The sequence below is a fragment of the Topomyia yanbarensis genome, chromosome 3, assembly GCF_030247195.1.
Source record: "Topomyia yanbarensis strain Yona2022 chromosome 3, ASM3024719v1, whole genome shotgun sequence".
In the NCBI taxonomy this organism is placed as follows: Eukaryota; Metazoa; Arthropoda; class Insecta; order Diptera; family Culicidae; genus Topomyia; species Topomyia yanbarensis.
The window spans coordinates 421,930,450-421,946,826 of NC_080672.1; the positions used below are offsets into that span (position 1 = coordinate 421,930,450).

At 37.1% G+C, this 16,377-nt stretch overlaps 1 protein-coding gene across 3 annotated transcripts in view; it reads right to left on the minus strand.

Moving 5' to 3' along the window:
* Positions 1 to 16,067, minus strand: part of LOC131692963 (guanine nucleotide exchange factor DBS) — a 382,061-nt gene extending 365,994 nt beyond the window's left edge. The window contains exons 1-2 of one of the 3 annotated variants that reach the window (XM_058980403.1): positions 15,996 to 16,067; positions 15,027 to 15,832 (exon numbers count right to left, since the gene is read on the minus strand). In XM_058980403.1, the coding sequence (XP_058836386.1) occupies positions 15,027 to 15,207 (181 nt within the window). In that variant the 5' untranslated portion in view covers positions 15,208 to 15,832; positions 15,996 to 16,067. Of the gene's footprint in view, positions 1 to 15,026 lie in introns of all 3 variants that reach the window. The other 2 variants (XM_058980402.1, XM_058980404.1) reach the window with 2 other exon arrangements.
* Between the last annotated feature and the right edge of the window lie 310 nt (positions 16,068 to 16,377).

Here is a 16,377-nt window from a genome sequence, read left to right on the forward strand (position 1 = left end):
TGCTTGGCACTTTTTTGCGCTGTTTTCGTCAGTTTCCTATTCAGGCTGTGAACCCTTTGGCGATTTTTTAACCTTTAGTTAAACTTTGACAGTTCGAAAGTTATTTTCTCGTGAATGGAAAAATTTAACCGCGAGAGCGAACCATTTCAAAAGTTGACATATAGGGTGATGTGCCTATTATGGCAGTAGAGCGTATTGTGACCCTATTTCGTACCCCTTGGTTTCGAACCAAGCATATGAGATAATGACACTATCGATTTGGCTAAAACAGGTGAGAAAAAATAAGCTCGAGTTATATTCTTTATTTGTTGTGCACATATGTATCTAGAGCTATCCTCTAAATCCAACTTTTAATTAAAACAAAATCACCTTATTGAAATATCTACTAATCCGCCTCACTCACGTAGTGAACCGAAACTGGATGCATCGGCGCTTAGCAAAATAAACACTTACGAGCCAGCATTTACCGCCTCATATCTCGTTATTCCGGCACAAATATACTAAACATTACACTGATACTTACCTTTAGCTGGAGAGCCTTTTTACGATAATTTCACTTTAAAATCACTCGTCAAACACTAGAATAGGCCTAGTGTTATAATAGGATAAAACTAAATACGGGGGTTCCTATTATTGGCATGTTTTGCTGATACACTACCACAATCAAAACCAACTTTTTGCGTCCATCATACAGAAAAGAATCACCAGTGCGGCCAAACCAAAACATGTACTTGTAAATATAATGTAATGCAATTTCAGGTATAAGTAATCAATTATTTCAAGTTATTCAACTAATTGTTGATTGCAGATATTTTATTTTCATCTGCACATAAAATTCGGATCGGGAGAAAGCAATGTGTGATGTGAAACTTGTCATTCCAGTTGCTAACCTTCGAATGGTTTTTTTTTTCTGCGTGCGCAATTCTGGGCGCTCTTCTACTAACAGCTGATGAGTTTCATTGATGTGCGTGATGTTTACGTTTGTTTTGATCGGCTGAAAAAAGCAGAATGATTCGTTTTACAAATCACACGTTGGCGTCCATGATCTGGATACCTAGTTAGATTCGACGCAAATGGAATATGAGGCATTGCGTTTCAACTAGATTGTTTTTCGATGAGGTGGAAATTGGCACACCCATGAGGCGATATTTGGATCGTTGAGGTGGGAATAGATGCACAGAATGGAACATTTATTTTTATTTATGCTGAAAATGGAGGCAATTCTTCTAAATAAGCATTATATAGATGTTTAAGAAACAGTACACTGATACTTTATTCTGAGAAAGGTTATAGATAATATTGGCTTCTTTTAAAGTTGTTCAAAAAATAGTGCGACCCTCTCCCTAATGGTGCCAAAATAGGCTCATCACCCTAGTTATTGTCTATCCCGAGATAAACTAGCATTTCGTCGATTTGTTGCTATATGTTTCATACATGAGTGCGAACGAAACAAAAATAAACGTCAAATCGTTTTTTCGATTGCACTAATGCAAAGTGAATAGGCGCGTGATTCGGCGCACGGCTTGGCGGCGCATGGCTGATATATCACGATGTGGATTTTACAAAAGATTCGCAATATTTAGAATCGACAGCTGCGATGACCACAAGTTGGTAGAGGTGTGAACATTTGTCGATATTTTAAAATTAGTTTTTTTTCTAGAAATTTGAACGGCTTTTTTACAGTCCTTAGTGGATTAAAACGATTTGTTTGCTTTTAAATCCCAACGTTTCGACGCCTTGTTTGCGCCTTCTTCAGGGGAGACTATATTGCGGAGTAACAGAGTAGACGAATTTTACATATAACAATTACAATAAAATATTACAAGAACTTACAAAAACTGATTATCGTTCCTCGTTAATATCACTGACATGTAACTGGATGGTCAATATATGGGGATTTTGCTTCTGGCACAAACGCTACAAATAATACACAATAAATTTAACGAGCTACACATAAACTTTGACTAACTATTTAAACTGAATCTGGACTTACTGCAATAACGATGAAATTACACATTTGGTTAAATATTCTTTGGCTTTGATCGATCTTGTTTAGAGCAGACGTACAAAATGGGTGAATTATAGTTCTGTGTAGAAAGTGAAATGTTGCAGTGCTGGTGTGGAATTGTTTCAAATAGAGCTTATGGTGGAGTGGACTTTTTGCGGGCGAAATAATTCTTTGTGGTGTGTAATATAGTCTCCCCTGAAGAAGGCGCAAAAAAGGTGTCGAAACGTTGGGATTTAAAAGCAAACAAATCGTTTTAATCCACTAAGGACTGTAAAAAAGCCGTTCAAATTTCTAGATAACAATAATCCAGTCGAAAGTCCACAAAATTACATTAGTTTTTTTTTCTTATTACATTAAGTATGACAGTCATAGCCTCGAAAAGTAAACATCCACATCATGAAATAACCCAAACAAATCGTAACACAACACGTTATCGTTTCCATCTTTATCCCTTAATTTTGTATTGAAAAATATTGACAACCTCAATTAGGTACAGAAAATGTTTCCACCTTTTTATTCTGCATCATGGGCAAAATTTTAACCATTGAGCTGTCAAATTTAACTATCGCTCTGTCAATTTTAACCATGCTCCAGAGTAGGGTTATTTTGAAAATAACTTTCGAAGTGTCAGATTTTAACTAAATGTTAAAAATTTCACCAAATGGTTCACAGCCTTAGCGGCTAGGCTGTTGTACCAGTTTTGACCCTGTGGTACAATTTCATTAACTTTCGGCCTGCTCGGTCACACTCGATAAAATACGTATAGGGTGATGTGCCTATTATGGCAGTAGAGCCTATTATGACCCTATTTCGTACCCCTTGGTTTCGAACCAAGCATATGATACAATGACAATATCGATTTGGCTAAAACAGGTATGCAAAAATAAGCTCAAGTTATATTCTTTATTTGTTGTGCACATACGTATTCAGAACTATCCACTAAATCCAACTTTTAATTAAAACAAAATCACCTTATTGAAATATCTGCTGATCCGCCTCACTCGCGTAGTGAACCGAAACAGGACGCAACGGCGCTTAGCAAAATAAACACTTTCGAGCCAGCATTTACCGCCTCATATCTCGTTATTCCGGCACAAATATATTAGATATTGCACTGATACATACCTTTATTTTAGCTGGAGAACCTTTTTACGATTATTTTACTTTAAAAGCACTCGTCAAACACTAGGATATGCCTAGTGTTATAATAGGAAAATATTAAATACTGGCGGTCATAATTTTGCCATGTTTTGCCGATACACTACCACAATCAAAACAAACTTTTTTGCATCCATCGTACAGAAAAGAATCACCAGTGCGGCCAACCCAAAACATGAACTTGAAAATATATTGTAATGCAATTTCATGTATAAGTAATCAATCATTTCAAGCTATTCAACTAATTGTTGATTGCAGATATTTTATTTTCATCTGCACATACAATTTGGATCGCGAGGAAGTAATGTGTATGTGAAACTTTGTATTCCAGTTGTTAACTTTCGCATGGTTATTTCCTGCATGCGCAGTTCTGGGCGCTCTTCTACTAACAGCTGATGAGTTTCTTTCGTGTACGTGATGTTTACGTTTGTTTTGATCGGCTGAAAAAAGCAGAATGATTCGTTTTACAAATCACGCGTTGGCGTCCATGATCTGGATACCTAGTTAGAATCGACGCAAATGAAATATGAGGCATTGCGTTTAAACTAGATTGTTTTTCGAAGAGGTGGAAATCGGCACACCCATGAGGCGATAATTGGAACGTACAGGTGGGAATAGATGCACAGAATAGAATATTTATTTTCATTTATGCTGAAAATTGAGACAATTCTGCCAAATAAGCATTATACAGATGCTTAAGAAACAGTACACTGATACTTTATTCTGAAAAAAGTTATAGGTAATAGGCTTCTTTTTAAGTTGTTCAAAAAATAGTGCGACCCTCTCCATAATGGTGCCAAAATAGGCTCATCACCCTATATTGGTATCAGTGTAAGTGGGGCAAAGAATAACTGATACACTTAAAAATAAAATCAAAATAGGTAAGTTGCAATGAATTTAATTTTATTTTATATTTGATTATAGTACGTAAATTATTCTAAATTACTACAAATCGAACGTTCGAAGAAATCATTAACAAAACTTAACCATATGTATCAAACGACACCTATCCCTACCATGCATTCTCACATCACTAAAACAAATGGGTTGGAATTAGGACACGTTTCAAAGAATTTAGAATAATTAATGAAATATGACAATTGAACGACCGAAAGTAGAAGATGGAAGAGCAGGTTATTCTTCGCGGAGCCCTATTTATTGCAGGGGCCAGTCCCCGGTTGTGGGCCAAGTCCGTAAAATTCGTTTCGGTCAGTTGTATGCCAAGTTCTGTAAACCGATCGAGACATGTGATAAATACCTAAAGGGCGAACACGAAATTATTGCGACACCGAAAATGTCATACCAATTTTCTTATAATGTGTAAAATCAAACCAAAATTTTAGGGTAGTTTTCTACATATATTTACTTCAAAAATCAAAATAAAAGTTAATCGATGGAGCCTTGAGTGTAAAATTGAACGCATTTTCGCTTGATGCCCTCCATCAAAGTCTTTACAGTGTCATCCGGTACCAGTTTCTCAGTTTTTTTCCATTTTCTTAACATGTCCTTCTCGTCTTTGACTGTCTTCTTGCTCTTCCGAAGTTCCCGCTTCATCATTGCCCAGTACTGCTCCGCCGGGCGCAGCTCCGGACAGTTTGGCGGATTCATGTCCTTTGGAACAAAATGGACAGAATTGGCCTCATACCACTCCAGGACACTTTTACAATAGTGGCATGATGCCAAATCTGGCCAAAATAGCGGAGCTTCGTCGTGCTGCTGCAAGAACGGCAAAAGGCGCTTCTCGAGGCACTCAGATTTGTAGATCTCGCCATTTACTGTGCCCTTTGTCACGAAAGGCTCACTCCTCAAGAGCAGATGGCCTGCCAAATGAGATATTTGGAGGCGAACTTCGACATTTTCTTCTTCTTAAATTTGTCGTCCACATAGAACTTGCTCTTGCCGGTGAAAAACTCCAACCCCGAAATTTGCTTAAAATCGGCTTTTATATACGTTTCGTCGTCCATCACACAGCAGCCATATTTTGTCAGCATCTTCTCGTAGAGCTTCCGTGCCCGAGTTTTAACCGTCGATTGTTGCCGCTCATCGCGGTTTGGGAAGTTCTGTACCTTGTGTGTATGTAGTCCAGCTCTCTTCTATACATTATGGACGTAGTTCTGCGCCATGCCGATCTTTTTAGCCAAATCACGGCTTGAGACGTTGGGATTTGCTTTAATCATCCGCTTCACCTTTCCCTCCGTCTTCTTGTTCTCCGGTCCCGGTTTTCTTCCAGCTCCTTTGCCGTGGTCCAACGTCAATCGCTCCTGGAACCGCTTCAACACTCTGGAGACGGTTGAATGGTGAATGTTCAACATTTTTCCCAACTGCCGGTGCGACAGGTCAGGAAATTCCAGGTGTTTGGAAAGAATTTGTTCTCTCGACTCGCGTTGGTTCACCTCCATTTTCGTTGAATCGAAAAACATGACTACGACCAGGGTGACCAGATAGAATTCCTTAATATCGGTAGGGTCACTAAAAGTTTATCGGTAGTTATCGGTAGGCCGGGTTGTTGTCCCAAAAACGTAGTATTGAACTGGAATTGTAAAATACTGACAACACAGATATCTGACCAAATCTAACCCAAAAAAAGAATGTTGAGTAGGATGTGTCCAAAATCAATAAAAATCGGTAGTTTTCGGTAGGAATAACAAAATATCGGTAGTTTTACCTTGCACCATGGGCCACACATCGATTTTTTTGGTCGAAAATCCAGAACTTATAAACCGTTAGTACTAGACTTTCAGTGTCTTTGGAACAAATTCTCTACAATAAGTGCTCTTCATTTTAGGGAAAACAAAATTAGGGTGGCCCTCTCGATTTTTGAAATAAAAAAATTATCTCCTGAATGAAAAAAGATAGGTGAACATGACCTTCGAAAGAAATGTAGAGAAATCAATTTTGAGTAACTTTGCTGAAAACGTCAAAACTCTATCTTCAACGGTTTTTATTTTACAGCGATTTCCCTTGTTCCGTTTAGGGTGGCTCTTGAAAATTCAGTTTTTTTAATATAACTTCATTGAAGTTGATTTCTCGTAAATGTCGACTTCAGACAAAAGTTAGCTCTTACAAATGCGCACATTTCTTCTTCAGAGGCCAACTCATTAACTTTTATATAAACAGAGTTATTGACGATTTTATGCTCAAAATTCGATATTTTCTAAGCTAAATAACTCCGAAGGTGGCAAAAAGTGGCAATCAATGTTATTACCATCTGAAAGTACTTTAAAAATACTACAAAATAAGGGGTACATGGTTTGTCTCCTAGAGACTGTTCATGTGAAATGTTTGCTTAGAAACTACCTCTGTTCCATGAGCCAAAAACCGATTTTTTGTTGAAAATACAGTTCTTATATCCCGTAAGTGCTAGACATTCAGTGTCTTCAAAAGAACTTCTTCACAATAAGTGCGCTTCATTTCTGTGTAAAAAACAGGGTGGTTTTCTTGCTTTTTGGAATGAAAATAATTTCTCCTGAATAATAACAATAGAAGTATAAAGACCTACTGAAAATTAAAAAAGTAATCATGTTTGAGTAACTTTTTTGACAATTCCTTAAATATCGTCAGAGGCATTTATTTTACGGCATTTTCCATTATTTGGTTTAGCTTGACCTTTTAAAAAATAGTGTTTCAATAAAATACTTTTGAAGCAAATTTTCCAAAAAAATTGAAATTTCGTTCTGATAAGTGACTATTTTTTCTTTGGAGACCAACTTATTAGTTTAAAAAACTAATATGGGATCATCCATAAATGACGTGGGGAGGGGGAGTATTGTATTTTGTGATGATGTGTGACGACAGAGGGGTAAGTGGTCATGTCGTGCTGCGTAGCTTTTTTAAAGGGGACTAACTAACATCGTTTTTCATTTTTTTATATTTTTCGTGGACAAGGGGGGGGGGAGAATTACTGTGAAGCTACGTAATTACCAGGGGGGGGGGGTATTTAGAGGTTTGTGACGAAATGCTACGATGGGGGAGGGGGGTGTTAAAAATCACTAAAAAAATGCTACGTCATTTATGGATCGTCCCTATAATGATTTTCTCAGTGGTAAATTTTTTTCTGTGCGTTTCAACAATTTCTACTCTGATAAATTAAAGTACCTTTTAATGCATAGAAAACTGCCCATTTTGAATAAAAGTGGAATAACCCACTTAATGGGTAAGGAGCTTGTACGTCAACCTGGTTACGTTTTACCTATTGTTTCTTGTGTAAAACTTACAACGAAATACGTAATTAATGAAAATCGTCCCAGAATGAAAAATACTGAAAATTTATACTATACAACACCAGTTTTACATTGTTTCCCTCGGTGAAAAGTTTAAGAATCCTGATAGAATCTCTATCCTAAAAGCTTAAAATCAACATAAAAACTGTCACTTGACAGAATCCGTGAATCTTCCAGAGCAGTCGAAATTGTTGAATTATCGCATATTTGCACAATCCTTAGTAGTCTAAACTTCCGTTTTTAATATGTAGGTTATCTCGCTTGAAGTAATTCATAAAAGACCCATTATTAACATCAATTAATCCATCGACATAACCTCATAGAGTTTTTATGAAATGGATAATGGATTGATATCATTGATAAAGTTTTTTGCCGCGTATGGAAAATAACTCCGAAGTAGGAGGCAGCCAATCTATCCGTTTGATAATAGTAAAAATACTAATAATGAGAGCTGAACAGCTTGTCCCCCAACGTTCACGTGGAATTTTTTTTTTGTTAATTTCCAAAGACAAAAAATTGTATTTTGGGAAACTATTAGAGCAAATTACAGTGAGCTGAAACAGAGGAGGTAATATAATTAATAAAAGAACAATAAATCATTAATGCTAAACAAAGGGTGCTTCCTTTACGGTAAATCAGAGCCAGGGCCGGCGGAAAGCGTGGGTAGTACTACCCACTCGAAAATAACCGAGTGGGTAATTACCCATTCGAAATTTTGAACCATTTCAAAAAATTTAGATGTGCAACGCAAGTATCTCGCGCTACACACATTTGAAAACATCGATGTACCACAATTCCAATTGCATAAACGAACGTGACTTAATGTGATTGTAATGTAAGAGTATGCATTGCGAAAAGGGAAAAAAATCATTACTAAAGGACCCCTCATCCTATGCTTTCTACCCACTCGGGCGTAAAATGTTTTGCCGCCCCTGACCTGAGCTTTCAATATATTGTAATACGTTGATAATAATTTCTTTTTTGCCATGCGAATAAAAAGTATGCCATACAAATACTCCAAACATTCTTTTTATAAACCGTTGTCCAAAAACCACATGTTTCATGTACAATTTCACTCCACGAAACAAGTTTAGAATAACATGTTTCGAGAGTACCATTAAATTTGATTTGCATCGGAGATCCGGATATGTGTATATAAGAACGGCGACTATGATTAATATATATTTTAAGTACGAATTTAGATGAATTCCGCATACATTCTCTATAACAGAGGGAGTTTATAAGCAAACATTTCGCATGAACAGTCGCTAGGAGACAAACTATGTACCCCTTATTTTGTAGTGTTTTTGAAGTACTATCAGTTGGTCATAACATTGATTGCCACTTTTTGCCACCTTCGGAGTTATTTAGCTTAGAAAATGTCGAATTTTGAGCATAAAATCGTCAATAACTCTGTTTATATAAAAGTAAATGAGTTAGTCTCTGAAGCAGAAATGTGCGCATTTGTAAGAGCTAACTTTTGTCTGAAGTCGACATTTACGAGAAATCAACTTCAAAGAAGTTATATTAAAAAAACTGAATTTTCAAGAGCCACCCTAAACGGAACAAGGGAAATCGCTGTAAAATAAAAACCGTTGAAGATAGAGTTTTGACGTCTTCAGCAAAGTTACTCAAAATTGATTTCTCTACATTTCTATGGAAGGTCATATTCTCCTATCTTTTTTCATTCAGGAGATAATTTTTTTATTTCAAAAATCAAGAGGGCCACCCCAATTTTGTTTTCCCTGAAATGAAGAACACTTATTGTAGAGAATTTGTTCCAAAGACACTGAAAGTCTAGTACTAACGGTTTATAAGTTCTGGATTTTCGACCAAAAAAATCGATTTGTGGCCCATGGTGCCTTGGTCGTCTGTTAATCGGTAGGGAAGACCAAAATCGGTAGGACTACCGATAAATCGGTAGGTCTGGCCACCCTGACTACGACTTTGACAGCATGTAAACAATACACATCAATGAGAAAGTGTGCAAAATTTGGTTGATTTTTACCCAATGGTAAAAAAGTTATGCCCTGTTGAATGCGTCGCAATAATTTCGTGTTCGCCCTTTCCGCTGAAGAAAGTATATTGATTCATTTCGCAACAAAAAAGTTATGAGCGATTTTCGGAGACCATTTTTTTTCCTAAAAAAAATTGTCCCGGTTGTGGGAAACCTGGAAAAATCCAGTGCAAAAGAATGATGTAAAATCAATGCTAATTCACAGTGCAAGAATCATTATTATTTTTCTGGGCCCAAATCAAACAGATATATCTGTTGGATATCTGGGATTGGAAATATCCAACAGTTTAAACAGGGGATACTTCCAAGTCGGAATAAAAATGAACACACGTGAAATAACTGTTGCTAATTTTTGCACATTTCAAATACTACGTGTGCTACAGGCGATAGACTCTGTGTTTTCTTCTGTGTTTTATTTGGCGTTCACATTCTGACTATTTTTGTTGCTTTCAAATCGGTAATTTTTTCCGAAAAAGTCTAAGTATAGCTTTTCATAGGCTTTCGACCACGTTACCATGGCGATGGCGGGAATGTTAGTCCGACACTTGCTTGTGCTAGCGGCCGTGTATACTACTGCGTACTCCATAAGTATCACGGGGGGAGGGAAATTGTTAGTAAGATTCGAAATTGTGCTGGAGTTTGCGCTGGATTCAAGATTTTAGGAGTCTCTGGGCTACCGGCAACCTGGAGACTCATTAAGTAACTAAAATAGAAAATAGTTAGAAATACTTAGGTCAAATATTATTTGTACAGAAGACGAACTAGCAAAAAGAACAGCACCAAAAATTTCTGAAAGGAAAAGAGTTAAAGTGGAAAACAAAGTGGGGCTACAACTACAAAAGCTATCGATTTTTTTCGTGACGAGGATGTGAAATAATTTTGAGTGGACTAAACTAAGCATGAAATGTACTTAAAACTTATTTTGTATGATGTACATACTAGCAATTTCACACGCGCGTACTGCAATATTAACTAGATTACTAGAAAGAGAACAAACCAGGTTTATCACGAATTGATAAGAAGAATTATATAAACAAATTTCTACTTCCAGAGTAAGATGAGTGATATCAACCTCCTAATGGGCATTACAGATGTTAAAATCTTAAAATTTTTGAAAAGGCAAGTATCTTTATGAAGGACTGCGAAACACGGACTTAATGGTTCATCGGTAAATATATTTGTATCTCGTAGATCGTAACTTAACGAACTATAACTAGAAAAAGTGGCCGATAGAGACCGAGAAAGTCGGTAACCCCGACCGGTTCGGATGTAGATATGGAATATGGTACACGCTCCGTTCATATATGTGGAAATACTAGTGGTGATAACGATGTTAGCCGCGAGATAAAAAGGCGTAAGAATGTAGGAATAGTAGTGTACGAGTTTATGCAAATATAATAATAAATAAACTTGAGTGTAAATTAGGACATTTACCCTAGCTTCCTGTAGTAAGTGGGTGTGTGCTTACGTTACATTAAAATGACTAACGTTGATCAAGGCAGGCATCAAACAGTTTCCTGCGGCGGGACGGCATTTTGAAGCAAATGAAACTGTCGAAGTTTGTAAAGAAATATCTAGTTTGGCAGGCTGTCAGTAGCTTGAAAAGCAATATTTTTGCATTGTAGCCTGTATCGTCAACCACGAAATTTACCTGTACGAGTATCCGGTAAAACAACTACTGCCTTTCTTTAAGTAACACGATTGTTCTTAGTTCTTTTTACCGAATTTGACATCCTGTCATGACAGAAAACGGTCATTGAGTGGTTTGTCGCCAACAACGTACAGGTGATCTCCAAGGAATCCTCCGAACATGGCAGAGCTGGAGTCATCGTCAAGCGAAATTACCTGCCGTGCCATTTAAGCCAGTCGCTACTGATAGTTCGGTCATGATGATCATGATTCCTTTGTTTGAGAAGATTCCGTTTAGTTAATTTTGTTTACATTATTGACACAAAGCGATTTGATTCTCTTAGGTACAAAGCGGGGCCCGAGCTTAAGGATTGTCATGATCGTGATAGATGGATGGGACAATTACAATTTTAGAGTTCTTTTCGGCGAATGAGGAGTTTTTCGGCAACGAACGTCCTTAATGCAATTTTTACAGTATTTATTACATGATGAAACTGCATGCAGGTGAGCACGGAACTAACCCACATATTTTCTCACAATAAATATTCCACTTCACGAATAGAAGGACATCTTGTATCACCATAAAGCACCTGCATCGTTGCATCTACTTATCCAAGAAACAAATTTTGCATCGTACTTTTCGAGCGCTATTAAACTGCCGTTATACGCATGTCCCATGTTCGATAGAACCACCTATGCGTGCAACGGCAGTGAAGTTCGTACACAAAATGTGCTCTCATCTATAATGTATCGAAGGATTTCAGATTGATTCGATGCTTGGAAGATAGACTTCAGCTGTTGAAAAGTTCTGATTAATAGAAGGGTTTTGCACTGATGGGTGATTGCGTGATTACTGCAACCAAACAACTGGGAAGAGTTTTATGGTTGTTTCAAATTTTGTTAGATAGAATTAATTTCGATTTTCGACTTACCAATCAATTTTTTCCGAATATTTGAAAAAACTGTAACAGTCTTCAAATGTGAGCTTCAGTTGAAATCTAAAGATAATGCCTAGTTCCAATTTCGGAATTAGTTTCTCGTGAGCCTTTTCATTACAATTTGTTTTTTATTGAATAAATTTGGACAATTTTCGGAACACTACGACATACGACATATGTTCCCACATTTTTTCGAAAGCCCTTAAGATGTTAAAAAAATATTTTCGAAATGTTTATCAGACAATGAAAAATAATTGTGATAATATAGCGGTAGACGCTATGTATTTTCGGCAACGTTGAAATATGCACACACTTGCATGTAAGTGACTCAATCAAATACGGGTAGTAGGGCATTGTAAAAGTAATCATTTTTGAAATCTCCAAGACCGCTCCTTTCATGTTGTGATAAATGTCAAAGTAAACTCAGATGCCAAATTTCACATCATTTGGACAACTTTAGACCCACGCCCACTTCGCTTGAAGTTTTTGACATTAACACTATGGGCAAATATGAGCAAAAATATATGCAATGTTATAAATTTTGAAGTAGCACTCGGAAATTTTTAATTTATATTTTTTTAAAGGTAATGAAAATATCTTCGTTTCCCAAAATATAGGAGAAACTGGAGTTTTGGGTCATTTTGTCCAAAATATTCCTTATTCTTAATAACTATTATTTTGCAAATTATGCCTTTTTCGCAGTTTTCCTAAAGTAAAGAAATGGAACGTAATTTTGGCCACCTTTGCCAGAATACGAAAAGTTGGGGTTCTAGAGCATTTTGCACTCATATTAAATTTAATTATTTTCTCGTGCATATCTCTACTATTCTTCAATCGATTTTTATTAAATGTAACTTGTTGAACGTGGAAAATCATCAGGAACAAAATGGAAATAGATTCGCTGTCGGTAAAACTCAGAAATATCAGAATTTTCGACATTTGGGTTTGAAACCATTTTTTTAATCAAATGCCCCAACACCCCTACTTCCCGTATTTTTCCTGAAATGAAACGTACACCATGTAATTACTAAGCATTTTTCATACTAAAACTAGTAAATTAAATAAAAATGTGCTATTTAAAGATTAAATAAGGAATCGAGACAAAATGTCAAAAAATCTAATGTATCTGAATTTTACCGACAGTAAATCTTCTTCCATTTTATTCCTTAAGATTTTTTACGTTCAGTAAAATTCTTTTAATAAAATTTAATTGAAGATATATGCACGAGAAAATGATTAAATTTAATATGAATGCTGTAGAACCCGAACCTCTCGTATTCTGACAAAGGTCGTAAAAGCTCCGTTCGATTTTTGAAACTTTTCACATTTGAAAAACATTAAAATATTTATGTTTTGCAGCATAGACTAGAATGGTTATAAGGAATAAGGAATTTTTTGGACAAAATACCCCAAAACTCCAGCATGGCTTGTTTTTGGTAAAATATAGACACTTTCATTAAAATGCTAAGAATTAAAAAAAAGATTTAAATATTAATTTCCCTTCAAGAGTTATAGCATTTACTTTATTGTTCCTCATATTTTCCCATAGTGCCCATGTCAAAAACTTCAAGCGAAGTGATCAAATGATGTGGAATACGGTATCTGAGTTAACTTTGCTATTTCTCACAATATGAAAGGGGCAGCCTTTGAGATTTTAAACAAAACTTACAAATAGAGGTCTCGCGTGCCCGTTTTAGTCATTCGTCGCTTGAATATTAAACGAGCAACATCATGGCTATATCGTCTGGATGGTACAATCGTTCATGTACGTGCTTGGTTTCGGTTTGAACGGCGGGGTGGGGAGCGCACGATAGACTACACACAGCAGGGAAAACGGTATCGATGATAAATCAAAAAGGTGTACCTTTCAGAAAGACTAAACAGAATTAGATTTCATCAAGTTAAACCAGATTTCAAGAGATTTTACAATTTTGACCTATTTCTTTGCACAAAATTTCTATGACCGTTTTACCCTACTTCCCCTCAAAGTAGGACTCTAATGTTTGACCGAAGTTGATCTCACATATGCACAAAGAAAAACTGAAACTTTCATCAAACTACGACCTCTCGAACGAAATGGTGCAACCTTTTGAAAAACTTGCTCTTAAGTGTATTCTACCTGATTGCAGTTATGCCTTTACTCACCCATCTTTTTTTATTCTAAATTATTTTGAGTAGCGGGGGGATTAAATCCCCTTTATGACGACGCCACTGCCCAGTCTTTATTCGTTGATTCTCGGTGCAATTCCGCTAGTTCTGAACATTCACGACGTAGAAACTACGCGTTGTACGGTCATCATACTCCTGCTCAGTTTTAAGAACCGATTATTTTTTAAATTCTACACTGTAAACCCTTAAATTTGTTTCGATTTCGAGTAACTTCTTAAGTATAATCTAAATTGCGTGAAAATGGTTTGCCTTGTAAACCATACCCAAATCGTACGATATCTACCAACGTAAAAACATACTTGGCAGATTTAACGAAGCTTAATTCGAAGAAAAGAATTTTTCCAATTCATTAACCACCATACTATTGACAAGTACGACTTACTCAAAAAGACGCGAAGAGACAAGCGAAGGACACTTCCTCTATCTGAAACGACCGTCAATGTCTACGTAGTGCCACTCATCGTCAATAAACGAATGATGTCAGAGAAAAACGGCACACCGCACATAATCCGGTATACGTCTTTCCCAAACAAGAGGCCTAGCTGCAAGTTCACACAATGAACGTCATCCCTCTTCCCTGCCGCCTTGAGTTATCGGTGTGCAAATAAACAGATAAAACACCTCCAAACAGTACTGATAATGTACGGTATTTGTGCTCGAATTGTCTGTTCTCTTGCATCCCCAGTCATTCGTTGGCTCGATCCCATACAGAAGCACACAGGAACGTGGGAAAATCGATACTATAGCGCACAATCGTGCACAATTCCAGCTCTCCAGCTTTTTCCTTATTCTATTCTTAACCCCATTTCGAGCCTCCCGTCCACCCATCAATGCATGAGTCATTCACATTCGCTCACGCACCCAGTGCGGCAACCCAGTTCACTCACCTTCACTTTGCTCACTGAAAATATTCCGTATTTTGGGCCCGGATCCGGCCGACTGTGGCGTCGTGACGGCCGTCGACGAGGACGAGGACCAGTCGCCTTCCATGGCCTTTGAAGCACTCCGTTTGAATTGCTCCAGAAAGTTATCGATCTGCACCTCAATGGAGTTAGGCGTACTGGCCATCCCTTCCGGTTCCTATTCCGGTACGAGCTTCCACCTACACCTATGGTATTATGTGAACTTCCCCTTTCTGGCACACTGCACTTGTTTTTTTTAATTTTCGTTAGCACCTGTCTTCTGCTATCTCCGCGTACACCACCTGCTCACTTGAGTGGCTATTCCCCCTTTTCCCACGCCACACACACTCTCTCAACTTCCTACTTTGTTGAAACCACTATTTTTCCCATTACACACTATTCACAGAACCACAGGCCACAATCAACAAACGCTTCGCTTCCCCCTCACAGCATTAAACCGATCAATCGTACTCCAGTTGAATGGGAAAAAGGCATTTGACTTCTCGTTCCGAATGCTACTGCTGCTGCTGATTTTTCCTCTTGTAATTCACCAATTTAGTAGCACAACACGTACCATTATCCACTTTGATGCATTCACTTCGCAAGCAATAAACTAGCTTCAACCGACCTCCACTATTTTCATTTTCATTCATGTAATTAATCAATCAATTAATGGATGTGTTTTGCACACAACAACTTAGCTCTAATCCGCCGAGCGTATGGGATGTATCTACTTATCACTAGCTCTATACTAGCACTTAGTTGTGTCACAGCACCAACTTATGTTTGCTCTATTAGAGATTTTTGGCTTAACTCCAACGTGATTACACTTTGCCTCTTGACTATTTCGACAGATTGCCATACTATTAATCACAAAAGAATTGTGATATATTACTACACCGTATCAGAAGAGCTAAAATGTAATCAAACGAACAGAAAACTGCATATACCTACACGGGAAAAAGGTTGTTGTAGCTGTTCAAAAACCGTGACCGAAGACGCTGCTCGCGGTACGACGTATTTTCCTCGACTACTGACTGAGCTGCAAGTGAGATATCAAAGAAGAGAGAAAGAGTCTTTAGAGAGAATATCGAACTCGCGAGTTGACATATGAAGAGAGCCTAACGTTGGGTGCGCTCTGGCGGGAGAGCGAGCATAACATGCTGGTGGTGGTCGTGGGGTGCAATGTTTATGTTGCACAAAACTAAAATGAGTGATTCAACTAGAAGGGGAAAATTTGGTATATTATATTATATTATATTATATTATATTATATTATATTATATTATATTATATTATATTATATTATATTATATTATATTATATTATATTATAT